Source organism: Aphanomyces astaci (genome assembly GCF_000520075.1).
Source record: "Aphanomyces astaci strain APO3 unplaced genomic scaffold supercont1.39, whole genome shotgun sequence".
NCBI classification, from domain to species: domain Eukaryota; phylum Oomycota; class Saprolegniomycetes; order Saprolegniales; family Verrucalvaceae; genus Aphanomyces; species Aphanomyces astaci.
This window is the reverse complement of record NW_009798302.1, coordinates 63,013-85,340: the sequence shown is the minus strand read 5'-3', so window position 1 is coordinate 85,340 and position 22,328 is coordinate 63,013. Positions and strand designations below refer to the sequence as shown.

General features: G+C 53.1%; 16 protein-coding genes across 19 annotated transcripts; 7 read left to right on the top strand and 9 right to left on the bottom strand.

The window, feature by feature from the left end:
* Positions 1–3: 3 nt before the first annotated feature.
* On the bottom strand, positions 4–2,815 carry H257_12153. 2 transcript variants are annotated; one of them, XM_009839272.1, is made up of 6 exons: positions 1,279–2,815; positions 1,089–1,234; positions 919–1,029; positions 778–848; positions 539–732; positions 4–493 (listed from the first exon to the last, which is right to left on the bottom strand). In XM_009839272.1, exons 1-6 carry the CDS (start codon positions 2,234–2,236, stop codon positions 33–35), a joined length of 1,941 nt encoding a protein of 646 aa, XP_009837574.1. In that variant the 5' UTR covers positions 2,237–2,815; the 3' UTR covers positions 4–32. The 2 variants fall into 2 exon arrangements, with proteins under 2 accessions (XP_009837574.1, XP_009837573.1); XM_009839271.1 differs by having other exon boundaries at positions 4–732.
* A 259-nt stretch (positions 2,816–3,074) lies between these two features.
* Positions 3,075–3,526, bottom strand: H257_12152 (hypothetical protein). The gene has a single exon (XM_009839270.1). The coding sequence runs from the start codon at positions 3,505–3,507 to the stop codon at positions 3,199–3,201; it is 309 nt and encodes a 102-aa protein (XP_009837572.1). The 5' UTR covers positions 3,508–3,526; the 3' UTR covers positions 3,075–3,198.
* A 116-nt stretch (positions 3,527–3,642) lies between these two features.
* On the bottom strand, positions 3,643–4,166 carry H257_12151 (60S ribosomal protein L27a; the record flags this gene model as incomplete). The annotated part of the gene is made up of 2 exons (XM_009839269.1): positions 3,643–4,086; positions 4,164–4,166. The coding sequence occupies 2 exons, from the start codon at positions 4,164–4,166 to the stop codon at positions 3,643–3,645; spliced, it is 447 nt and encodes a 148-aa protein (XP_009837571.1).
* Positions 4,167–4,446: 280 nt separating this feature from the next.
* H257_12150 (hypothetical protein) lies at positions 4,447–4,992 on the top strand (the record flags this gene model as incomplete). The annotated part of the gene is made up of 2 exons (XM_009839268.1): positions 4,447–4,613; positions 4,665–4,992. 2 exons carry the CDS (start codon positions 4,447–4,449, stop codon positions 4,990–4,992), a joined length of 495 nt encoding a protein of 164 aa, XP_009837570.1.
* Positions 4,455–5,781, bottom strand: H257_12149 (hypothetical protein). The gene is made up of 5 exons (XM_009839267.1): positions 5,605–5,781; positions 5,400–5,558; positions 5,243–5,323; positions 5,116–5,181; positions 4,455–5,066 (listed from the first exon to the last, which is right to left on the bottom strand). Exons 1-5 carry the CDS (start codon positions 5,746–5,748, stop codon positions 5,022–5,024), a joined length of 495 nt encoding a protein of 164 aa, XP_009837569.1. The 5' UTR covers positions 5,749–5,781; the 3' UTR covers positions 4,455–5,021.
* Positions 5,782–5,902: 121 nt separating this feature from the next.
* Positions 5,903–7,873, top strand: H257_12148 (hypothetical protein). Of its 3 annotated transcripts, XM_009839265.1 has the most exons (9): positions 5,903–5,980; positions 6,024–6,159; positions 6,219–6,281; positions 6,344–6,395; positions 6,447–6,538; positions 6,592–6,743; positions 6,798–6,981; positions 7,044–7,191; positions 7,262–7,873. In XM_009839265.1, exons 1-9 carry the CDS (start codon positions 5,959–5,961, stop codon positions 7,616–7,618), a joined length of 1,206 nt encoding a protein of 401 aa, XP_009837567.1. In that variant the 5' UTR covers positions 5,903–5,958; the 3' UTR covers positions 7,619–7,873. The 3 variants fall into 3 exon arrangements, with proteins under 3 accessions (XP_009837567.1, XP_009837566.1, XP_009837568.1); XM_009839264.1 differs by having other exon boundaries at positions 5,903–6,159; XM_009839266.1 differs by having other exon boundaries at positions 5,903–6,159; positions 7,044–7,873.
* On the top strand, positions 7,863–9,454 carry H257_12147 (hypothetical protein). The gene has a single exon (XM_009839263.1). It carries the CDS (start codon positions 7,935–7,937, stop codon positions 8,814–8,816), a length of 882 nt encoding a protein of 293 aa, XP_009837565.1. The 5' UTR covers positions 7,863–7,934; the 3' UTR covers positions 8,817–9,454.
* Positions 9,455–10,493: 1,039 nt separating this feature from the next.
* H257_12146 (hypothetical protein) lies at positions 10,494–11,693 on the bottom strand (the record flags this gene model as incomplete). The annotated part of the gene is made up of 1 exon (XM_009839262.1): positions 10,494–11,693. The coding sequence occupies one exon, from the start codon at positions 11,691–11,693 to the stop codon at positions 10,575–10,577; it is 1,119 nt and encodes a 372-aa protein (XP_009837564.1). The 3' UTR covers positions 10,494–10,574.
* Positions 11,694–11,780: 87 nt separating this feature from the next.
* On the top strand, positions 11,781–13,345 carry H257_12145 (hypothetical protein; the record flags this gene model as incomplete). The annotated part of the gene is made up of 8 exons (XM_009839261.1): positions 11,781–11,971; positions 12,023–12,068; positions 12,125–12,154; positions 12,206–12,271; positions 12,328–12,426; positions 12,473–12,562; positions 12,633–12,720; positions 12,768–13,345. 8 exons carry the CDS (start codon positions 11,781–11,783, stop codon positions 13,265–13,267), a joined length of 1,110 nt encoding a protein of 369 aa, XP_009837563.1. The 3' UTR covers positions 13,268–13,345.
* A 526-nt stretch (positions 13,346–13,871) lies between these two features.
* On the top strand, positions 13,872–14,587 carry H257_12144 (hypothetical protein; the record flags this gene model as incomplete). Its single annotated transcript, XM_009839260.1, has 2 exons — positions 13,872–14,187; positions 14,304–14,587. 2 exons carry the CDS (start codon positions 13,872–13,874, stop codon positions 14,585–14,587), a joined length of 600 nt encoding a protein of 199 aa, XP_009837562.1.
* Positions 14,588–14,802: 215 nt separating this feature from the next.
* On the top strand, positions 14,803–15,663 carry H257_12143 (protein-L-isoaspartate O-methyltransferase). Its single transcript, XM_009839259.1, has one exon. The coding sequence runs from the start codon at positions 14,964–14,966 to the stop codon at positions 15,627–15,629; it is 666 nt and encodes a 221-aa protein (XP_009837561.1). The 5' UTR covers positions 14,803–14,963; the 3' UTR covers positions 15,630–15,663.
* A 400-nt stretch (positions 15,664–16,063) lies between these two features.
* Positions 16,064–16,435, bottom strand: H257_12142 (hypothetical protein; the record flags this gene model as incomplete). Its single annotated transcript, XM_009839258.1, has 1 exon — positions 16,064–16,435. The coding sequence occupies one exon, from the start codon at positions 16,433–16,435 to the stop codon at positions 16,064–16,066; it is 372 nt and encodes a 123-aa protein (XP_009837560.1).
* H257_12141 (hypothetical protein) lies at positions 16,436–17,848 on the bottom strand (the record flags this gene model as incomplete). The annotated part of the gene is made up of 2 exons (XM_009839257.1): positions 16,436–16,615; positions 16,670–17,848. 2 exons carry the CDS (start codon positions 17,846–17,848, stop codon positions 16,436–16,438), a joined length of 1,359 nt encoding a protein of 452 aa, XP_009837559.1.
* A 17-nt stretch (positions 17,849–17,865) lies between these two features.
* H257_12140 (hypothetical protein) lies at positions 17,866–18,202 on the bottom strand (the record flags this gene model as incomplete). The annotated part of the gene is made up of 2 exons (XM_009839256.1): positions 17,866–17,988; positions 18,164–18,202. The coding sequence occupies 2 exons, from the start codon at positions 18,200–18,202 to the stop codon at positions 17,866–17,868; spliced, it is 162 nt and encodes a 53-aa protein (XP_009837558.1).
* Positions 18,203–18,827: 625 nt separating this feature from the next.
* On the top strand, positions 18,828–19,215 carry H257_12139 (hypothetical protein; the record flags this gene model as incomplete). Its single annotated transcript, XM_009839255.1, has 2 exons — positions 18,828–18,923; positions 18,973–19,215. The coding sequence occupies 2 exons, from the start codon at positions 18,828–18,830 to the stop codon at positions 19,213–19,215; spliced, it is 339 nt and encodes a 112-aa protein (XP_009837557.1).
* A 1,810-nt stretch (positions 19,216–21,025) lies between these two features.
* Positions 21,026–22,125, bottom strand: H257_12138 (hypothetical protein; the record flags this gene model as incomplete). Its single annotated transcript, XM_009839254.1, has 4 exons — positions 21,026–21,342; positions 21,435–21,519; positions 21,630–21,755; positions 22,048–22,125. 4 exons carry the CDS (start codon positions 22,123–22,125, stop codon positions 21,026–21,028), a joined length of 606 nt encoding a protein of 201 aa, XP_009837556.1.
* Between the last annotated feature and the right edge of the window lie 203 nt (positions 22,126–22,328).

Genomic DNA, 22,328 nt, shown 5'->3' with positions numbered 1-22,328 from the left:
GTCTCGTAACTATCTTGCGTTTCAATTATCCATTACTCTACGACATGATCGAGGAATATATCCATGTCGTCGGTCTTGATGGCGAACGCACTGCTCGTGGGTTGGAGGCTGTGCCTGAACACTCGACCTGCCAATTGCACGTTGGCATGCTTGCGCCCTTCCTTTTCAAAGTTCTTGACCGCACGAGCCGTGGCTTGTTTGACGCGGAATTCACGTTGCCGACGACCGTCGACGACAGGGGGGTCCGTCGTTCGGACTCCCGAAGTGGACGGCGACGAGGAGGAGGGGGGTGACGCGGAGTCGGCTACATCAACGTGACACCGCTGCGGAACCATCCCCCGACTGCTGCCACCACTATTCCCCCCACCCGACGTCAAGGGGATCCTCTTCACAGGGGGTGGTCCGAGCCCATCTCTGCGTTTGAGCATCGCTGCTTCGCTGGCCCCTTGGCGGTTGTACTGTTCCAAGCCTGCTTGAGCCACCAGTTCAAAGTCTACGCCACATGCGTAACGAATGAATGAAGGATGGCAAGTCAAACCCATCAGGATTGTGCGGAGCCGATGGAGGGTCGTGAGGTGCGCAGGCCGCTTGCCGCGACCGTTGGTGGCCAGCACACTTCGCCATCGTGTGATTTGGGCTGTTGAAATGACTGTAGGGGAGGCAGTGGCTACGTCTTTCAATGGTAAGTCCAACAACGCCTGCACCGTATCGACGTGATTTCGCCGCGCCGCCCTAGTTTCCGTCTGTTTAGCCTTCAGTGACTTTGAGGAATCAAACCAGTGCACTGGGTTGTCGCCATAGTTGTCGAGGATATTGCATGGCAGTCCATATTCCAGAAGTACGCGCACCTACATACCACCAGGACGACGATCATGCCATGTTTCAGTTAATGTTTCAGTTAATATTTGAATGACCAACCACATCGGCGCGACCTGCGCGGGCGGCGTCGTGAAGGAGCGAAAACCGATTGTTCACGCAGTCGAATTGCCCCAAGTTGGACCCCTTGTCCACGAAATATCGTACCAAATGCTAACCTTTGGCGTTATTCAAACCCAAAATTCAAAACCCAATGAAGCAATATTGTATACCACATGACCCGACCAGCAGGCCAACTGGAGCAGCGTGCGGCCGTTCTCAGCTTGCGAATCGCGCAGTCGGAAAGCTCCGGCACCGTCTTGAGCCGCCTTTTTGCCCTCTGCAACCGCGAGCTGGTTGATTTTCTCCACAGGCCATCCTTCCACGGACATTTTACCATAACGCTTTAAGGAATGAGCTCACCTTCAATGACTGCTTCCCAAATGGTCAATTTCCGCTTGTGCTGGTCGTTGCGGAACTTCTCCTGGGCGCTTTGAATGGCCTGCCGCTCCACTGCGCGCATATGAATCGCGTCCTTTTCGGCTTGAGCGGCGGCCGCTAGGTCTGCCTCGCGTAACTTGACGCCGTCGATCCAGCATTGGCGCAGCTCGGAGATATCCAACGACATCTTTGTACGTCTCGCTTGCTTTGGAAGGACACGACTATCTCCTGCGGACGTGGATTGCAGTTGGGACGGCAGTACTGCTGCTGCTTCACACAATGTGCCTTGCGTACTACCAATGTTCTCGATATTTAAAGTGTCCTTAGTGTTGTTGCCACTGGTGCTTGGGGAACTTGCGTCGATCTCCAGCAATGCTTCGTATGCCGCCACGGACGCCAACATGGCCACAACCGAGCCATGCCATTCGGTAAACGATCGCGACGGAGGGACGGCCATGCCCCCCGTGAGACTCTGAAACCCCGCAGCACCCATCGTCTTGCGCAGCTGGCCTTCCACGCGCAAATGCGCCTTGTGCAGCGCTCCATCATCGTGAGCTGCAGGGACAGACCACTTGGAAAACTGGAGCCGTGCTTGGTTCACCCGAAACAGATCCAGCGCCATGAACGATTCGTCGTGCGACGCGATAGTGCGATGCAGTTGCAGACACGCCTTGCGCACTTGGACCAGCGTGGTATTCAGGTCTTCGCTGTGCAGGTGCAGGAGCGCCGCGGGGTCTTCAACGACCTGTTTGGTGGCATCGAACGTCGACTTGATATACGTCCATGTGTCTTTGAACTCTGCATGCAACGCTGCGAGAGATGCAACCATCTGAGCGTCGTCGTGGTGACTGGCAATGACATGGCGGTGGGAAATCGCAAGCGATAGATCGTCGAGCAGAACATTGACATGGCGACATTTTCGAACGTACGCTTCGTGCATGATGGCCGACGCGTCCGTGGTGGCAGTGGCGTGTTCGTTGACGGCATGGAATGCCGGCGCATCTCGCAAGGACTTCACAATGAGCCTGGCACGACGCACGCGAGCGGCGCACTGGATGACGAGCGCCGCCGCATGCGATGGATCACGAGCTTTGGCTTTCGATACGAAGCGAGGCTTGACGGTGGTACAGTCGCCCGTGGTGGCGTTGATGTAGTAGAATGTCCTCGTTCGCGGATCGAACTGTTGAATCCAAATCAAGTCGTTGCTGGGCTTGCTTGCCGAGAGATGAAGCGAGTCCTCTGGAAGATGGAAGCTCTGCGATTTGACCAGCGTGGTATGTCTAGCCTTATTGAGTGTTGTATCGTGGCTGATGCTGCTGGAACGAATTTGTCCTGAATGGTCTGTGCATGGAGAGTGCGATGTGGCGGGTGTATGCTGAAAGACTGCCTCGACGGCTTCGTCTACCAGAGGCGGGGGCGATGCTTCTTCATCGTCCTCAAAGGAAATGGCGTAGAGAGATTCATCTACGCATGGACACAAGTGAGAAGGCGGTCGCTGCCGACCGACTCACCATTGGTGTCGGTCATGGTTTCACCTGAAACGCTTGCTCGTTTCGTTATCCGGTGTCATTATCCGGATATCTCCATCATCACAACTGCGTGATTTCAAGCATGACAGCTCGCGCCAGTCGCTTGGTCGACCCTTCCTCCATGTGGCAATGGGTTGCGTCTCAACCAGGTACATGACATTCCTCATCTCATAGCCATATAGGAGTTCTAATCTTAATATGCAAATGAAGGCTTCTTGGCTGCGCAGTTAGCCAACCCCTCGTCTCTTACTCCGCTCGAACGATGGTACTTCGAAGCAAGGACTATCGCCGCGCAATCGTCTCCCACAACATCGTTGTTGGATCCACTGAATACTGATGTCAGCGATATGCACGTCTGTTGCTTTGACGTCCATTATGCGAAGAACCACAGTTCCCACGACTCAACCCAGGCCAGAGCGGTGTACGGCCGCAACACCTGCAACCCCAAGGAGTTGGCACGCGTAGACGAGTGCTTTTGGTTCAAGACGATGCAACATGGCCAAGTGTGGCATGTCTCTGTGGCTCGCATGGCCGACAAGTATGTGCTGGGAAGTGACATCCACATCGACGAAACCAAGTGCAGCGACCTGGTACCTCTGCTCAATGGCACCTTTGCGAACTTCCATGACGTCATATGGGGCAATGGCAAGGCAGTATAACACAGGCGACACAATAAGTCCATTTTTCAGTTGGTTCATTACGTTGTCTACCACATCCGTAAGGACGTCCGTCAGTGTCGAAGTGCCAGCATCATCAGCAGCTTGTGCATTGGCAGGGGGGTTAGCGCCACCAATGCAGTCGCGCAAAATGGAGTCGCTTAAGCAGTCAACAAGCACGCACCGCCCACAGCCTTAATCTTGTTTTCGGCTTCTTGGGAGAAGTACTTGGCCTTGACGATCACAGGGACAGCGGGGAGACGGCCCTTGCCGAGCACCTTGAAGTAGCCGGCCTTGGTCACGTCAATGATGGGGGCCTTGCCGTCCTTGGAGGCTTCGGCGGTTTCCTTGACTTGCGCCGACACCAACGACCACAACTTTTCCACGTTCACGGTGGGGCAGTGGTATCTGTTGCGGAGCAAGTGGAATTGGCGCATACCGACCTTACCGAAGTACCCAGGATGGAACTTATCGAAGAGGATGCGATGGTGATGTTGACCACCGGCGTTACCACGCCCACCCGGATGCTTGCGATGCTTTCCGATACGACCGTGACCTGCGGACACGTGACCACGCTTTTTACGGTTCTTGTGGGTGGCGGTAGGCTAGACACACACGAACGACACACATTTAGACATCATCCCCCTCACAGACTGACTCCACCATGTTCATGCATTCTTACCATGTTGGTAGATGGAACTGAAAAACAACACTAACAGCATTGGCTCAAAAGCCATCCCCACGCCACCAGCCAACCATTCCACCAATCACAACCCGACTCTACAAATGAATACCCTAACAATTGGCCCTCCGCCATTTGCATAATTTGCCACTTAAAACCCTGTACAAATACATATCACGGTATATCCGATATATTAACTTACACAGGTAACTCCGACCAAAACATACTTATACGAGGGCATCCCTTCGGTAACGTTTTTTTTTTCAACCAAACTTTGACGAAAATGACGTTTCAAAAACGAAAGATCGCGCGGATCATGAAGTCCTTGGCCGAACCATTCCTCCTTGTAACAGAGGCCACCACAGCGCCGTCACCACCGCAATCTAGTAGCATACGATTTCTTATGTGCATGGGATGTGGTCTAGTACTATTCCTCGGCTCCTTCGTCTTGTAAGTTATCCTCATCGACCTAAACTCGAACATACCACATGCTTCTTGTAGGTTTCCGTTCTCGATTACTGCCTTCGGCGTGGTGTATTCCATGGGTTCCCTCGTGATCATGGGCTCGACGTTGTTTGTAGCGACCATCAAGCAGCAAGTCGAGACCCTTCGAGCCAACTCGAACCGCGCGTGGGGCTTCGCCACGTACTTGGCGTCCATCGCCCTCACATTATGCTTTGCCTTGTATCCTGGCCTATGGTTCCGATCTGTGCTCGTGTTTTTGTCTGTGTGTGTCCAGTGTGGCACGTTAGCATGGTACTGCCTCAGCTATTTCCCAAGGGTGCAAACCGGCCTCCGTGCGGCGAGCATGTACATTTTGGTGCCGTAAGGCCAATATTTAACAGGTGTATTGTTATATTATGGAGCTGCAGCCGATGCAATTGGTACGAGCGACGAGAGAGTCTATCAGAGATGTCATTATGAGGCCAAGTGAGGTGAAGTTGTAGGGTACCGCGTCGATGGCGTCGAACTCAACGAGAACCTCATCGAGCTGCGCTTGGTTGAGCTCCAACGTTACCTACGCACAATACTTAATAAGCACACATGATTGGCATGGTTAGAGGAACAGATGATAAGACCTCGCGATCGCCCGACAAGTACAATTTGAGCAACACGATGGGATATACGTCGCCGTGAAGGGTGCTGCTCGATAGAACCAACTGCACACACGCATCAGCCAAATAAAGAGTTAGTGCTGAAGTCACGCAAGCATCGTCAGTGGCATTGTGGTCGTACTCGAACGGAATAGTCAAAGTCCACCAGGTGAGACTTGGAGATGGACGCTGCTTGGCGAAGGAGGTATCTGTGAATGTCAGACGCACGAGCGTCAACAATGTCTCGAATCGTGTCGATCATGTCGCTTGGAATGCCATACTCGGCCACGAACGCCCCAAACTACATGCGCTGTCACTAACAAACCACCGATCCAGGGATGCTCGACCTGGTCCTTGGTGGTTCCAAGGGCTTGGACAAAGAATCGCTGCCACTTTTCAGCGCGAGGAACTTCCCCCCTTCCCATGGCGTCAGCAGCTTCATGTAGCGTGTCCTCGAGGCGCTCTGCCGTCAAGGACGACCGACGGTGCATGTTGACAAGGAAGGTTGCTGCTGGCAACGTGTATCTTTTCAGAAAGTGGGATAGCTGTATTTTAATAACGTTATGAGACAAAAACACGAATTATATGAACTTGAAAATTGTATATTGTGAATGAAACGTTCGAGGTACTGGTAAAACACCACAATAATATTGCATGTCGTCGTTGGCGCAAGTGGTGGCAGCCGCCGTGCTGTCGAGGGCATGGGTGTCTGCCATGGCATTGGTGAGCCACACATTCATCACGCCTTACGACACGTCCGCGCTAGCGCACTCCAAGTCCATTTTCAGCGCATTTGCAGCCTGGGACGGTGTGTACTTTGTTGACATCGCCGGCGAAGGCTACCGCTACGAAAACACTCATGCGTTCTTTCCGCTGTTCCCACTCCTGGTGCGTTGGACAAGGTACGATCGTGCGCTACTGCTGTGCCTTGAGAGTTATGCGTTGTCCTGATGCTATGTAGTCCGCTCTTGTTGCCTGTGTTGGACAAGAACACGTCTCTGTTGGCTGCAGGTTGGCTCATCAGGTTCCAACCATATCGTTGACAATTCTTCATGGCGTGACCAGTGATTCCCATGTCGGTCGTAGCAACGTCTGCTTTGTGCTAGCGGCCGTCTACTTGTATCGTCTTGGGCTATTGGTACACGTCCCTCGTCGACATTGTCGTGTGTCACCTTTGTTCGTGCGGTAGTTGCTGAACAACGAGTCATTAGCCAAGCGAGCAGCGTACTTCTTTTGTATCTGTCCTTCGGGCATCTTCATGTCGGCGTGCTACAGCGAAAGGTTGGTCATTTCCATTGGGGTATATCGTCATCGACATGGGTCCTCCTGTCTAGCTTGATGTGCGTGCTCAGCTTTAGTGGCATGTACTGCCTGGAGCGGTACCGCACGGCCGCCCGCTCCACCAGTGGCCACATCTACCTATCTCTCTCCGCCTTGCTCTTTGGCCTGTCCGCCGCCACCCGTTCCAACGGCATCCTCCATTCTCGTACATCATTTCTTCTTCTCCCTACCATTCATTTCAGTCACTTTGGGGTTCTAGTATACATTGCGTACTACCGACTTCTCACGTCGCCGCACCCGTTGCGCGCCTTTCCGCGGTTTTTCGGCTATTGGACGTACACGGCCTTGCTTGGCGTCGTGGCCATTGGTTTCCAGGTTGCGTACTTTGTGGTCGGCGTTGCCGCCTACTGTCCGTCCTTTGCCGCTGTCATACAGCCCCTTCGGTATGGCCCAATACCTCTCTCCTTTTCACTTCATCTACCTTGCATTTAACCGGCCTCAATAGGTCTGTCATGGACATGCCCATGACGTCGGCGCTCACGCAAGACCGGCCGTGGTGTTCTCAAGTGCTGCCAAACTACTCTGCCATGTACTTGTTCATTCAGCGAGAATACTGGGGCGTGGGTCCTTTTGCGTACTACCAACTCAAGCAGGTACAACCCACGCCTATGACGTGGCACTCTCTCAAGGACGGACCGTGATGGTGTCGTTCAATATCGCTAGATCCCCAATTTCGTCTTGGCTGGCCCCATGATAGCGCTGGCTGCCTACGCTGTCTACGTTGGCTGCATCAGTCCAAAGATTCTGTCGTTTTCGGCTGCCAGGCCATACTTTGTCCACGTGGCTTTCTTGCTGGCGAATGCGCTCGTGGTGGTGCACATCCAGGTCATCACGAGGTTCTTGGCGGCATCCCCACCTATCTTTTGGGCGGCAGCGTTCGTGACGACGCCCGACCCGAAGCAACCAGCGAACAGCCAGGTTCAGTCGGCGGTGGTGGTTACCCACGGCCTCGTACTGTACTTCCTCGTCTTCAACGTCGTGGGTGCGACGCTGTTTCCATCGTTTTACCCGTGGACATGATGACAGCAGCAGCCGCAGCAGCACCTTGAGATTGACGTCTAGCCAACGTTCTGGTGTCCCTGTTGATGTTTGAACGCGATTTGGATACCTCGAAAACAAGTTGTCATTGCGTCCACGACTGCTGTACTACTGGTAAAGCGAACAGCTTACGACTTAATGGGGTCCTGTATTCCACGTACTACAGAAGTACTTTGAAGTACTTTAGTAGTAGTTGGTGACTGGCGGCATGACATACATCCCATATCGAACGACGAATAAATAACAGTTGATTCGTGGGAATAACACACTATGTACGGCACTACTAGACTTCCCATACATGCATCATGGGCGCAGATTGGCCCAGATAACTCTGGGTCGCGACCCTTCGCTTGGTTGGCTTGGCAAGCGGAGAAGACACGACGACCGCCGCCTTCTTGGACACTTGCTTTTGGTCTGCCAACACACATGCGCGACAGAGGTTCTCGGGCTCGCCGAGACCGGGGGGGGGGCGAGTCACGGACAAGTTGCACGGACCGCACACCATGTCGGCGCAACCGGCGCATTCGTATCGGATGGCGCCGAGGGTGTCGTGGCAGCACGCACAAAAGTCGTCGCAGTCTGCCACGTCATCGTTCGACGACGGAATGTTCAGACCGAGAGACAGGTTGAGCAGCCGATCGTCGGCGTCGAGGTCGTCCGTGCCGCTATCGCTGCCACACGAGTCGTTGCTACTGCCACCCCTCGGCGGCACAACATCCGGGCTTTGTTTGAAGTACATGGCATCGGCGATGGCGTCGACGATGGACGACGGCGCGCGCGGGCGGCGCCGAGGGGTGTCCACAGCGTCGGGGACGGACGGCGTCGATGGAGACAACGGGTCTTTGTGGACACAGGCCATGCATATGCGCACGGACGCGACGCGGGTGTCGTTGTCGATCGAAGGCAGCACAATGTCCACCTTGGGCGCACACGTGTCGCATGCGACCTCCCCGCAGAGGCGGCAGTGGTGGCGGCGCTTGTGCACACGGAACTTGGTCACGCAAATATGGCACGTCTGACGGATGCCGTCGCGAACCCACGCGGATGGCTCCGCTCGATCGCGGAACGACCGGCTCACGCGGCGAGACACGACCGTGTCCTCGAGCTTGAGCAGGCCCAACGCGAGGCGCTGGTACCGCGACCGCCGTGGCAGGTTGATGAGGCCGGCTTCGACGAATGACATGGCGCATTGCACATCGACGCCGGTGCCGTCGGGGGATTCACGGGCCATGTACCCTCGAGGAGCGATGGGCTTGTCCTTGCTGGCGGCGTCCACCGCATCGGGCAGACTTTGAATCACCCGGACATACATGTCGGTCGCTGCCGTGCCTCGTTTCACCCAGTCGGGCGACACGACGGTGGAGAAGTCCACGAACGACGTCTGGAAGCGGGACTTAAGCATGTTGTTTCGGTCCGCCACCATGGATTTCACACTCAGGAACGAGCCCGAGTCGGTCTTTCGCCGCCCAAGGTCTTCGTACTCGACGACCTTGCTGCCAAAGAAGAAGTGCGCAGTATCCTGCATGTTGTTATTGCTGTCGTTCATTAGGATTGGAAGCACTTCACTGAGGTGGGCGGCGGGAACGTGCATGGCTGCTCGGACAATGTACAAAGTCGAGTCGCTGCCCTTCGACCGGAGCACGCGCTCGTCGAGCTGGAGTCGTAACCGGCCGGACGCGGGGTGCATCTGCTGGGACACTAGGGAGTATTCGGTGGCGTCGCCAAAGCAGAACAGTGCCAATGACGAGCGCGCGTCGGCTTCCAAGTCGTCTACCGCAGTGGATGCTGGCATATATGATTTTCCTGTTTTAACTGGTTGGCAAATGGCAAACTGGGCGTGCCGCGGCATTTTGGGTACGCACCTCTTCGGTTTTAATTCGCACGGGGCGGCGAGCATACAAACCCCAAGTGTAAGGCAGGTTACTTGAATAAAATTACTTGTTGAACTTGATGCACCATGTGGTGCAGTAGACTCAGATGAGTCAATGTGCATGATGTACTACCGGTACTGTAACCTTCTCGGCACATGCTGCGAGCATTGGTGTTCTGCGGCCAGCATTGGGCCTTGTTTAGCTGCCTGAGAGGGAGCCACCGGTGGTAAATGGAGCTGTACATAGCGGTGTAGGTACAGTACAGTATTGGCGACCTGACAACTCGATCGAAGTGGGGCTACAGTACAGGGAACGGCTGGTTGCATTTCACGGAATTGTCAACATGTTCTTGTGCTGCCGAGAACAATTTGAAGCCGCATGCATACCATGGTGTGCAGTAAGTTCGGAAACAACATTACTGTAGCTGACGTTGAGCCAGGCTACAGTGCGCCGTGGAGACTTCCATTCAGTGATGAGTAGAGGTGCGATGGAGCTCGATGGGGGACGCATGGCACGTCGAGTTTGCGATTGTGAGGGGGAAGTCTATGGCGTGAGAGCATCGTACCACTGGTGTCTCAGTGGCTACCACTTCTTCGTGTACACTTCGAAGTACCCATCACACATGTCAACATCGGCAACTGTGAAGGAGGCCAAGGCTCAAATCACAAGCTTCGAGCCTTCCCCGAAGGACGAGCTACATTGTATATGTACTGTACTGGTGGTAGAGAGCGTCAAGTGGTCAAAATTCTTTGATGTGACGGAATGAGACACTTGCAATTTATTTGATGGGAGTTGTCCGATAAATTCCGGATAATTGACCTTTGTCATACGATTAGTGAAACCATTCAGTCCGATATTTGTCGCTTACTACCGGTAGTACAGTATACGTATATACAGTAGTACCTCGAAGTACCTTACATAGCAGGGACGACACTGATACTGTGAGCACTGCGACCGCGGTACAAACACTTAGCAAGCGTACCACCAGAAGCTGCAGCTAAAGTTACGTACTGTACCTTAAGATGCTCTACATTTCATTCAAGCGTCAACAAAATCTCCATGTCTCCTCATCGCGTGAGGCGAAGGCCACCGGCGAGCCACAGCTGCTGCACTTCTTTCCGTGCTTCTCGATCGATCAAATTTTTGGCGGCCACCACTTGGTGGCGACGGTACCAACTGTCAATTTGTCGACAGGTTTGATTGAGTAGAGTCCACGCATGTTCCACGGTATGTATCGCGAGCTCGAGCTCATCAAGAGTAGAGCAGCCTGCTATCAATGCGCCGGCATCGGTGCCACCGGCCCTCGCAAGTTGCCGCAGGGGGGCATGCAGCATCCGTGCCACGTGAGCCTTCTCGACGCGGTGGAAATTCCACGATGGGAACGCGCGGACCAACTCGAGGTACTCGCGAACGAGTCGAAACGGACTGAGCCGTTGGGGACCATGAAAGAACGCCGGGTTTTCCAGCAGTGCCTCGGCGGACATTACGCCTCGTGCGCCGGTGGCGGTCGCGCAGGCTGCCAGGTCATCAAAGCATTCGACTCCCCCGTTGGCAATGACGGGTACGGACACGCGGCGCTGGATGGCGGCGATGGCCACCCAGTCTGCCGGACCTGTTTTCCGACCGGTCATGACGCGGTTGCGGCCATGCACCGTGATCGCCGACGCCCCCGCGGCTTCGATTTGGTCGACGAGGCGGAGCGTCGCTTGCAGACCTCGGTCCAGCGGGTCTTTGCTTCCCTCGTCGATGATGCGAATCTTGCATGTGAATGGAATGGATAAATGGGATTTCCAATCGCGGAGGATGCGCAAGATAGTGTCCGAGTCTCGAAGGAGGAACGACCCATAATGTCCTTTGCGGGCAATAGGTTGGGGGCAGCCGAGGTTGAGGTCCACGGCCAATACGCGGTCTTGAACGAGAAGGGCTGCGTCTAGTAGAGCCTGTGGGTCGTCGCCCGCGAATTGGGCAATCACGGGATGGTCGGTCGTATTCGTTTCAAGTAAGTCGTAGTCCAATCGTTGGGTGCGGTAAGTTGGGTCGGTGAGGAACACCTTGGCATGAAGCATCGGCGTGTAACAGAGCTGGGTGCCATATCGGCGGCACAGTGCCCGAAATGCAAACTCAGACTGATCGACCATTGGAGATCCGACATAGAGCAGCGGCGACCGCGACCACAGCGAGTCCATCAAATTGGCAATTGAGATGGGCAATTGGTTGGCTGAATCCAACCAATCAAAACCGACGATTACGCCGCCTATTTTTAGAACACTGTCATGGCGTCGGAGTCCGTCGTGGGACGGTCCGACGACGACGACCGCGAAGTGGCGAAATGGAAGCGGCGACTGGACGAAAATAAATACATTCGAGCAAACTTGCTGGATCAAGCCAACATGCTGTCGTACACTATGCAGCGCTTGAGTGCGAGGCATCGGGGGCTTGGCGTGGTAGACGTTTACTCGATTTGGTGGGAAATGATGTTGAAGCCCCAGGCAATGTCACTGAAAGGTATGCACAGGAGGATGTTGGGCCAAGGGTATTCCATTGACGAACGAGACGACAATGTAAGAATGGATCCAACATGCAGCACATACGTGGCTAACTGGGCCGTTGAACTTAGGGCGTGCCACCGTTGGTGCACTGCGCAATTGTACGATACAGTACACACATGACATCTGTATCATGACGTTGAGGCGTGTAGAGAGGATGGTTGGGCGTCATTCTCATGTTTAGCCAGCATCCCCACAATGTCAACGTTACTTCCACGGTAATCCACCCATCACAAGAAGCTCGTGTCGAGACGTACTGACGGCTCCATGGCAGATGCAAGAAACTGCCGTGAGTGCGGCATGCCGTCGTGGCCACATGAACGTGGTGCGGTATTTAATCCGTCGAGACGCCGACTTGAGCGTTTGTGATAAAGTGAGCGGGAACTTGTGCTTGCTTTGCATCTCTAACAGTGTCACAGTCTGGGTTTTCGTGCTTGCGGTGGGCAGCCAAACACCGAAACAAACACCTCGTCCGGTTACTCTTGCAGCGTGGAGTGTCTGTGCAAAAGGTTTGCATTCACGAGTCCACGGAGGCGATGCATATAGCCAAATTCCTGCTGAAATCCTAACATCATCCAGGATTGCGGCACTGTCAACCACTCAGCCTTGGACTGGGCGCGGGCAAATCACGACGAAGACATCGAGAATATGTTGGTGGCCGTGCTTGGTGGGTCGATCATTGTATCACAAGGCCGGGATTCATCTGTGGTGTAGTCGAGGAGAAGAAGGTTCAAGTAGCCATATTGCAACAAAAGGCGAAAGCGACGCACGAGAAGTCGGCTGCTTCTGCTGCTAAGGTGGTTGCAGAAGCTACCGCAGTAGTTGCCGAACCGACGATGGAAGAGCGGCGCCAGGAACACCTCAAGCACCAGGAACAAGAGCGAGATGCAGCGTTCAGGGAGCGCGTGGATGCGTTGTACAGCCAGCAGCCAGTGCAACTGCTGAAGAGCCTTCGACCTATCGAAGTGGCGCCATTACCAGTGCCAGTCGCTGAAACAGAGTGGCGCAAGAAGGAATGCATGGCGTGGGAGCGGGTGGCTGTATCCCCCAAGCGGCAAGAGGAAGCGACGCCCCATGTAAACATGACACGCATCAGGCAACTCATGACAATGGACGACGACGTCGAGGATGCAAGTATGGATGCGTTGGTCTCCTTCGCACAACGTGCCAAACCAAAGCCTGCGTCGCTGAAGTTTTATTGTCCAGAGGTTTAACTCTCTACTGACGCCACACTCGTGTGAATATGACATGTTTTGCATTGGAGGCAGCATCGATGGAGTTTTGGTGGCAGGTACAAACGAAACTGTGAATCAAAAGTGTATTGAATAATGTCATACAAGGACGGCACAGTCGTGGCCGTGCTTTTCAGCGACGACCTTCTGCATACCGTCGGTCAGTATCAGGTGGGATACTTCGAGGGATTGGTACGGCATATTGCCGAGTGCGCATCCATCTGCCGCACCATGACCATCTCAGCATCGCCCGGCTCAAGTGCATTTCATTTTCGGCATCAAGAGAAGCGTTATTCATCACAAGACCTTTCCGTTGACATTTGGATCCGACAGGCTTCTTGCTGCACGGGGCCATTTAGGAAAACTCTCAACCGTACTCTTGTATATTATACCATATCCACACACTTTCCACGACGCCGTCCCTGATTGCGCAGCTTAATTAGGCCATGTGGACATTCTGTAGGCGTTGCATCATCACCGACTGCCTTGTACATCACGCGCATTTGACCTCGCTGCGAGGTGTGGACATCTGAAAATCGTTCAATTCCTACACACGCATTGTAATGAAGGGTGTCCGACGGACACAATGGACAAAGCTACTGCCGTAGGACATCGCACCGTTGTTAAGCTTTTGCACATCGACAGGAAGGGGCGACCTTCCATGCCATCGACTACACAGCAGCCGCGGGCCCATCTCGTTATGGTCCATTTCCGTTACGACCGTCGGACACAAGGCCCCACAACTGTGGTGATGACGTGGGCTGCCATGAATGATAACCTCGACGTCGTGAAGTACCTCCACGACCACCGAAGGCTACACCGACAAGACCGCGGATTTTGCACAGCGCGAGGAGGGCACATGGACGTCGCCCAGTTTCTCGACACCCGTCGAGCAGAAGGGGGTGTACATCGGCCATCGACATGGCAGCCAAGAACGGACACTTGGGGATCGTGAAATATCTGCACGTCAACCGCACGAAAGCCTGCACGGGGACATTTGGATGTTGTGACTTTTTAGACACGACCCACACCGAGGGTTATACGACCAATGCCATGGGGTGGGCTGTAACCAATGGCCGTTTGGATGTGTCGACGTATTTCCATCAACGAAGGGCCGAAGGGTTCCGTCGTGGCGCTGGATTGAGCGGCGCGAATGGAAATTTAGAATGTGTGCAGTTCCTACATCGCTATCGCGCCGAAGGCTGCACCACGTATGCCATGGAGGCGGCTCGACATGGACATTTCCACGTTATGCAGTTTCTCTCGGAGCAGGCGCAATGCGCCGGCGGGAGGACATTGTAAATTGTGAGATGTTTGAATTACCATCAGGAATATTTTGGTGCAAGAACAGTATCACGTCCAAATAGTCATCCAAGGCACCCTAACGTTGCGGCGTCCTGATGAAAGCCTCAAGAGTGCGTTGCAAAGCTCCAACAAAGTCGTGACCGCTTACATTGAAGCGAATAACTTCACACAGCTGCCCTGTGCTTGGGAAGTATTGTCCGATTTTGACGATTCGAGGTTTTAAGCAAATCGCGATTTCATTGGTTGCAATACTCAAAATAACCGTTAGAGTCCTTTCGCCAGGTGTTGTAAATTGTAGCAACTCCTTCGAACTTCGACGCACAGTTAGACCTTCCCAACTGCATGACCATTGTCTTGCACTTTGCAAATTCCCATGGCGTGGCAGTGCAGTGCGAGCAGCCACCGTGGCCTCATCGATAACCTCGTCCAGGTCGGGCTCCTCCGCACGCCAAAGGCGATTGCTGCCATGGCACACACCGATCGAGGCAATTACTGCCCCATTTACCCCTACATTGACGCCCCGCAGCCCATCGGCTACGGTCAAACAATCTCTGCACCGCACATTCATGCAGGTGCCCTGGAGCAGGCTAGCCCCCACCTCCACGATGGCTCGCGCGTGTTGGACGTTGGATGCGGCTCCGGATACTTGAGCGCTTGCTTCGCCCGCCTCGTCGCCCCCTCCGGTCGTGTTCTCGGAATCGACAATGTTCCCGAACTCGTCAATCTCGCGTTAGTTAATACCCGCCATGGAGACAAGGATCTGTTGGACAAAGGCATTCTGTCATTCCGCCAGGGCGACGGCTGGCGGGGTGCGCCAAACGAGGGCCCATACGACTGGATTTATGTGGGGGCAGCGGCATCCCAAGCGCCCCCTGCTTTGCTGGCGCAACTCGCGGACAAGGGCAGTTTGCTGATCCCTGTGGGCCAGCAAGGCGACGCCCAAAGTTTGCTGCAGATCACGCGAGACGGGCCCACGTTCCACAAGGAGTATTTGGCCGCGGTGCAATTCGTCCCCCTCGTTCACCTATCGTCCCCTTGATTTCTAATAATAACAAACTCACTGGCTGTTGAAACTATTCTTGGGCATCGCAAGTATTGATGGCATCAACGTCCCCACCACGGTCAATCTGCGTGCGCCATGCCACTTCTGACCACCGGCAATGGGCCACGATCTCCCCCTCCATCAGTCTATTGGAGCTACAAGCGCTAGTCGCGTCCATGTTTGAGCTTCCCGCTTCGACATCCCCAACAACCCCATGGCATTTAGAGTACATAGACATGGACGGGGACGTCGTGCGAGTGGCCAACGATGCGGAGCTGCAGGAAGCTTTGGCCCATCTCCCTGACCAAGCGTCCGAGTTGGTTGTCAAGTTGACGCTTTCATTGCGCCAGCGGGCCTCGATGACGTGGCAAGCGTTCGTGCCAGCGTTGCAACATGCATTGAAGCAAGCTGAAGAGGCCACGTTAGCGTTTCTAGACCAAGACGGGATGGACTCGACGAGGTTGTTGGTTCCCCGACATCGCCAGGCAATGCTCCTCCTTCGGCCCGAGTATTCGGATACGGAATCCGAGTCGGACGACGACGACACTTAGTAAAAAAATCTCCAATGGATTGTGTTCGTTTTTGCAAAATAAAAGTCTAAATAATCTATAAACAACAAATGGTGAGAGCAGCGCTACGGGTCGGATCGAAGGGGGGGGGTCTCTAATGGTGGTGGGGGGGGTGGTCCCCCGTGGCCGCCTGTTTCGGCACCACTTGCTGCAGCCAGATGCGTGTCTTGTAAATAGCAAACAAGTCGCGCACCAACTCGCGAAAGTCGATTCGTCTACATGGCGAGATTCCATTTACAGTGTGCGAAAATGATTGGAAAAACATGTCGACAACATATTGTACCGCTCAGCTTCAAAGTAAAACGTGAGCTTGTGGCGGTCAAATTGGTACTCGGCATCAATCACATTCATGGGCAGCATGCGCTGGCGGACTTTGGTTCGACACACATGGAGCACCTCCTGCTCTTCCTTATGCTATATCCATCCAGGCTTGAGCAACTTCACATACCTGGCATGCATTTTTTGTACCTGTTGACGAAGCAGATCGCACTCGGCATCACTTGCCAGTCGCATGATTCGCTTCACGCTGCCCGACGCCGAGTGTGTCAAGTCGTCCTTCGAGTCGTTCGTGATCGTTCCAAGCACACGACCGACATCTTCACCGCGGTCGCCCTCCACCTTGACGTAATCGCCGACGGAGTAGCCGCAGATGCCAGCGAAGCAGTCCTTGCGACACCGTTTAAACTGCACCTCGTACGTCGTGTCCAGGACCCCCAGGTCCAACGGCATTGGGGGCAACGTCGCATGGAAGGACGATAAGGGCTGCTCTTCGCGGACCGATGTGGCGCGGGGCTGCCACTCGTAGGCGGACGCCTTCAGCGGTAGCGGCGGTTGCTGTTGTTGGGTCGGTTGTTGCTGTCGCGGCGGGGCAAGCGGGCGGGGCAACGGACTCTTGGTCACCGACGCACCGCGGAATTGGCGCGGGTCCGCCGCGGGATGCAAAGATGGCGACGGGAACGACCCAATGCTGTACGATCGAATGCCACGCGGCGGTGCTTGCGTGTCCTGGTTTGAGCCATACACGTGGGTGTCGAGGTCTTCTGAGTACGATCGAAGATGTTCCATGGGTTGGTCGGGCGGCTGGCGGCGAGAAGACAAGCGCGGCGGCGGGGCGACGAACGAATGGTTCTGTTGCATGGAATTGTGTGATTGCATAGTCGAGAAGGACTTGGCACGCAGGCGATGCTGATGGGACAAAGATTGGTTGTCGTGGACGAGAGGCACACCCAGTGGACTGAGAGGTTGTGGGTTCCGACTACTTGCCGCCGTTAACTCGTCGTCGTTGTTGCTGTCGGACGGCATAGACAGCTGCCATGTTGCCCAGGAGGTTGACGAGTCGCCTGCAGACGGAAGGGATGCCAGTGGAGACATCGCCAATACCAACGGGGAGCCCACGCGACGCGACGGAGATGCGGTGGAGATCGGTACGGGCTTTACATGTTCGGTCAGTGCCATCGACGTGTCGTTGCTGGGGTCGTCAAGGGACAAAACTAACATGCTGGAGCTGAGAAAGTCGTTCCACTCTTGGCGGGATTTCACGTGGAAGTGACTGTCGCCGATGTCGTGGGTCGCTTGATTCGATGCGGCGTCTGGGTGCACGGAAAGAAGGTGCTCGTCGGAGATAGGGAGGAGCGTCTGGACGTTCATGGCCCTTCAAGGTGATGCTAGTGGTGGAGGTGGCGGCGGCCGTGGCGTCGATGTTGCGGGAGGTCGGGCAGTGGTGGCGGCGGCGGTGACCTGAGCAAGCTCTCGACGAAGATGTCCCTCGGGGAGAAATGCTTTTCCAACTGATGTACGTCGACCAGAAATAATTTTATTGATTTCTGGTCCGGTGTGATATAGAACGTAGGCAATTATTAAACGAAAATTAAATACTGCTGCCCTCCGTTATACTAGAATTCACAGTACCATACAGTTCAGAAGACGTTTCCAGTTCCCCTTGCCAGCTTCAACTACACTCACCGTGCTTCGAAATTCGCACTTCAAGGTGCCTGCTGCCATGCCATTGGCTGGATGTTGTTGACAACATAACGACCAAAATAATATTATTCACAATAAGTGAACAAAGCCGCCACTACTACATGCGCACTGGGGACAGTAGGAGCAGCAAAGGTTTGTGAGAAGGGGAGAAGGGGAAACTTGTTTTGGTGAAGGAGCTGTTGAAACTACTAATCAAAGTCCAATACTACGTAGTATAGTAGTAGTAAGTACTTAATGAAATGTGTTAACGTTACTCTCAGTATTTTTATAATACTGCGAGTCTGTCCTGAAATTTCTACTTAACGTTACTGTTAACGTTGTTACAGTAAGAACTTGAAGTAATATTCTGTTGTCCCTAGTACATTCTTGTAACCAAAAGGCAATTTGAAACCGCCCCGACTCAGCTTGAATTGCAAGGCAGACGACACTGAAGCCGCATATTAACAAACACACTATAATACTCTACTAACGTTACTATGTAGTGGTGGCTGGCTAAATGTTTTAATATTGCTGTATTGTTGTGAGAAGTTGGTCTCCACAAACCATAAATATTAAATGAAGGTGGTTACACGTCATGACACGGTTGCAAAACAAGTTTGTCGTTCTTTGCGGAAACATTCCGCCACCCCCGCGAACCCTGGAGCGGATGTGTTTGATCCGCGTGCAATCGCAAGATACCATGAAGGACAGCCAAGACGATACCGCAGGAGGGGGCGTTGCTGCCGCGCTAGGCCTTCGAGAAGTAAGTTCTGTTTGAAGTTCAACGCCGTATGCGACATGTTGGGCGACAGGTTATCCGCAACAGCGGGGAAGTTGTCGAAGCAGGGTTTGATGGAGACGTAGCCGCGATGACTGCGCTGTTGACGAAAGGGTTTCACGTCGAGAGCGAAGATGGCCACCGCCACACTGCTCTCTCTGAAGCGGCGTGTCAAGGGCATGTGGAAATGCTACAGTGCTTACTCTCCTTGGTACACCTTGACGACGCTATGGCATCATCATTTGTCCATGACGACTTGCCTACACTGGGGCTGTAGGGAGCCAACCCCAACGCAATCAACGACACTGGTCAATCGCCATTGTCGCGCTACATTTTCCATCGAATAGTCATATTACAGTTAACAAATCAATATTACAAGGGGGTATTGTTTTACTATTGACCTTTTGTTTGCTACAGGGACGAGGTTCGTCGTTGGTGGAATTAAATCGTCGGGGGGGGCACTGGCTTTTGGTAGCGCTGATTTGGACGGCCGTTGGTGTTGTCGTGGGGAATGATATTCTATCTCAAGCGAATTCTCTCAATCTTTGAACATTACCACCTTGAAATTGCACAAAATGTCCACACTGCCTTCACCGTTGTCGACTTGAACTTGCCTTCGTAAAGTGAAACAAAATATTAATCCCTGGGAGATGCGGGAAGTGGCGAAAACTCATCGTAACACGAAGTTATGAAGGCCAAAATCGAGGCATTCATGGTTGGCGAAAGCGAAACTGGAGTTCTTCGCAGTCATCCGACTTGTTTGAGAGGGACATTGGCTGCTGTACTGACACGCCGTTTTTTATCGCTCACTGCATGTGCGATGCCTTGCATTTCGAACTTCGCGCCGTTTCACCTTGAACTTTTACGCATCGTTCGAGACATGCACACGCGCAATAAAAATATTGCATCCGCAAAAGTAAGGAAATATCCGGAACTGTTGTGTATAAGAACACTTTTTCCAAGGCGCTGCCGTGGAAGGAATGTAACTCGACTCGTAGGTATTGGATTATAATTCTACAATATGTTACATGAAGCCAAAGTCCAGGCCTATTCGGGAGTTATGAATGCGCTATGATTCCTGTTATAATTCATTATCATTCACATCACTTTGTCCAGAAACAGCTTAAAACAAGCGGTCCAATTTAAGGTGCACCATTTTAAGCTTAGTCTTTGTATATCCATTTGCATATTTTTGGGCGGTTAGGTTAAAAACTGCCTTTGTAGGAATTGATTGGCTAATTCGCGTGCACCTTAAATTGGATCGAGCACCTTAAATTGGACCTTTATGTTGAAAATGGACGAACTTTGAGGACGCTTTTCTCGAGCTGTGTAATACTTACTTACCGGTAGAGCAATACAACTCGTACTACTAGATAGTGCATTCCTAGTTCGGCCTATGCAGCATGGTCTGTGCATACACAGCTCTCTCTGGCATGAGGCATCTTACCCGCATGTACACGCTTGTTCTTGAAATACGACGACTTTGGCAAGTGTTCGAAGTTGACTTTCTCTACAGCTGTTGATCCAGGCGACATGCGATACGGTGTTCTTGATAGTGAGTATGCGTTGAGAAATCGCTGACCTGCATCGCGCCTTTCCTGCATGTACAGTACACATGCACATGGTATGAAAAAAAGCATAAATAATTATGGTGATGAATAAAAATACGCATACTGTACTTAATGCAAATATCAACATATATATATACTTAATACAAATATTAACATAAATATGTTCATGCAGGATGCATGCAGCTTTAGTCAAGTTGTCACGTGCGAGTCAACCAGGAACTGAATATAATCTGCCACTTCCACGGAATCAAACGGCGTGTGCATCTCTCTGCTGTTCTAGACGAAGCGATTTGAAAATATTTATGTGGATTCATGTGGTGGTAACATATCAACGATGCAAACATTTATTCGCTGTCGCTAGGAATGCGCTTGTAGAACGCGACGTCGCGCGCGAATTCAAAGGACTCGACCAAATGAAAGACATCTTGGTCAGTTTGACCCCATCAGTCTTCTGATGCTCGCCTGTTTCCACATATCCGTCGATGAGGACTTCGATTTCCTCGTCGTGGATGGTTTCTAATCGCGCGATGCCCGCTTGTACCCTTTGCCCACGTCCTGCAACGCCTTGGCTTCCATTTTGCTCTGAGTGAGAGCTGCTTGCACAGCTTTGTACTGCTCCACGAGCGCTGAGATTGTGTCAAGCGACGCCTCATGCTGCAGCATATGTACCGTTTCTTGGAGCGTGTCCATGGCGCATTCGAGCTCGGCCACTTTTTCGTCCTTCGCGGACTCTTGGGCTTGTTGGAGTTGCGTCATCACCGCCCGAAGTTTGTCTTCGCGACTGGGGAATTGCTTGACTTGGGCGGCCCGACGAAGTTGCCGGTGCGTTCGAGCTCGAGAGTTGGGACGGAGATGGATTATTTAACCCAGATGCTTTCCCTGTCTTGGGCTAAGACAATGGTCGCGATCATCAGATCATTCTCACCTTGTCCGAGAGGAAGCTTTGGACAACCGATGCCCGAGTGGTTGGGATGTAGTGCGGGGACGTAGTCGTGGTCGTTCGGATGCCCCTTGTTGTTATGGGGGGGTATTGGTGTCAATGGTGCTATGTGGAATGGCGGACTATGTATGCATTGAAATATGTACGGGAAGTGGAGAGATGAGGTTCGACGTATGTTACCTTCGCTGTCGTTGCTTTCTTGGTCCCTGGAGTCTTAAGGGCTGCTGGAGCAGAGGAAGTAGGTCGGAGAGAGAGGCGTGGCTTGTCCGTGGAGCTGCCAAACCTGGGGTGCTTTACTGGGGACGACTACTTGTATCGAGGAGTGATCGAGTTGGAGGGAGTGAGAATGCCCGAGGGTTTTGGTTGCTTGTCAGGCGACGTTTGGCGCGGATTAATCGATGCACTCGATGGACGTGGGACCGCAATCATGCTCGTTGTGGTAACGACTGTGAAAACGGGTGTAATCTCTACCTTGTCACACATCCTTTAGTTGAGAAGAATAGATGAAATGTTTCACAAACTCAAGAAATCGTTACCTCGTTGTATTCTCTGCCGTTTCACTCATCCAATAGATAAGATATAGATGAAAGGTAAGAACCATGACCACCTCGGGGTGGAAGCGCTGCATTTCGACCCCAACACACCTCTCCACGCGCTCCTTGACCCCACATTCCATTGAAGTACGTCAATGGATGTCCAACCTGTACCATGCAGAGCAACGTTGTTCCAACAACGAGATGATGTCGTTGGACCTTGAGGTGTACTTCACGTCCCTCGCTAAGTTCCCCCCCAACAAACGTTCATGTTTCGACGCTTCGTTCGCCTTCCACGCGAATATACTACGTCCGTTCCACCTCCTCTTTCGATATACATGCATTG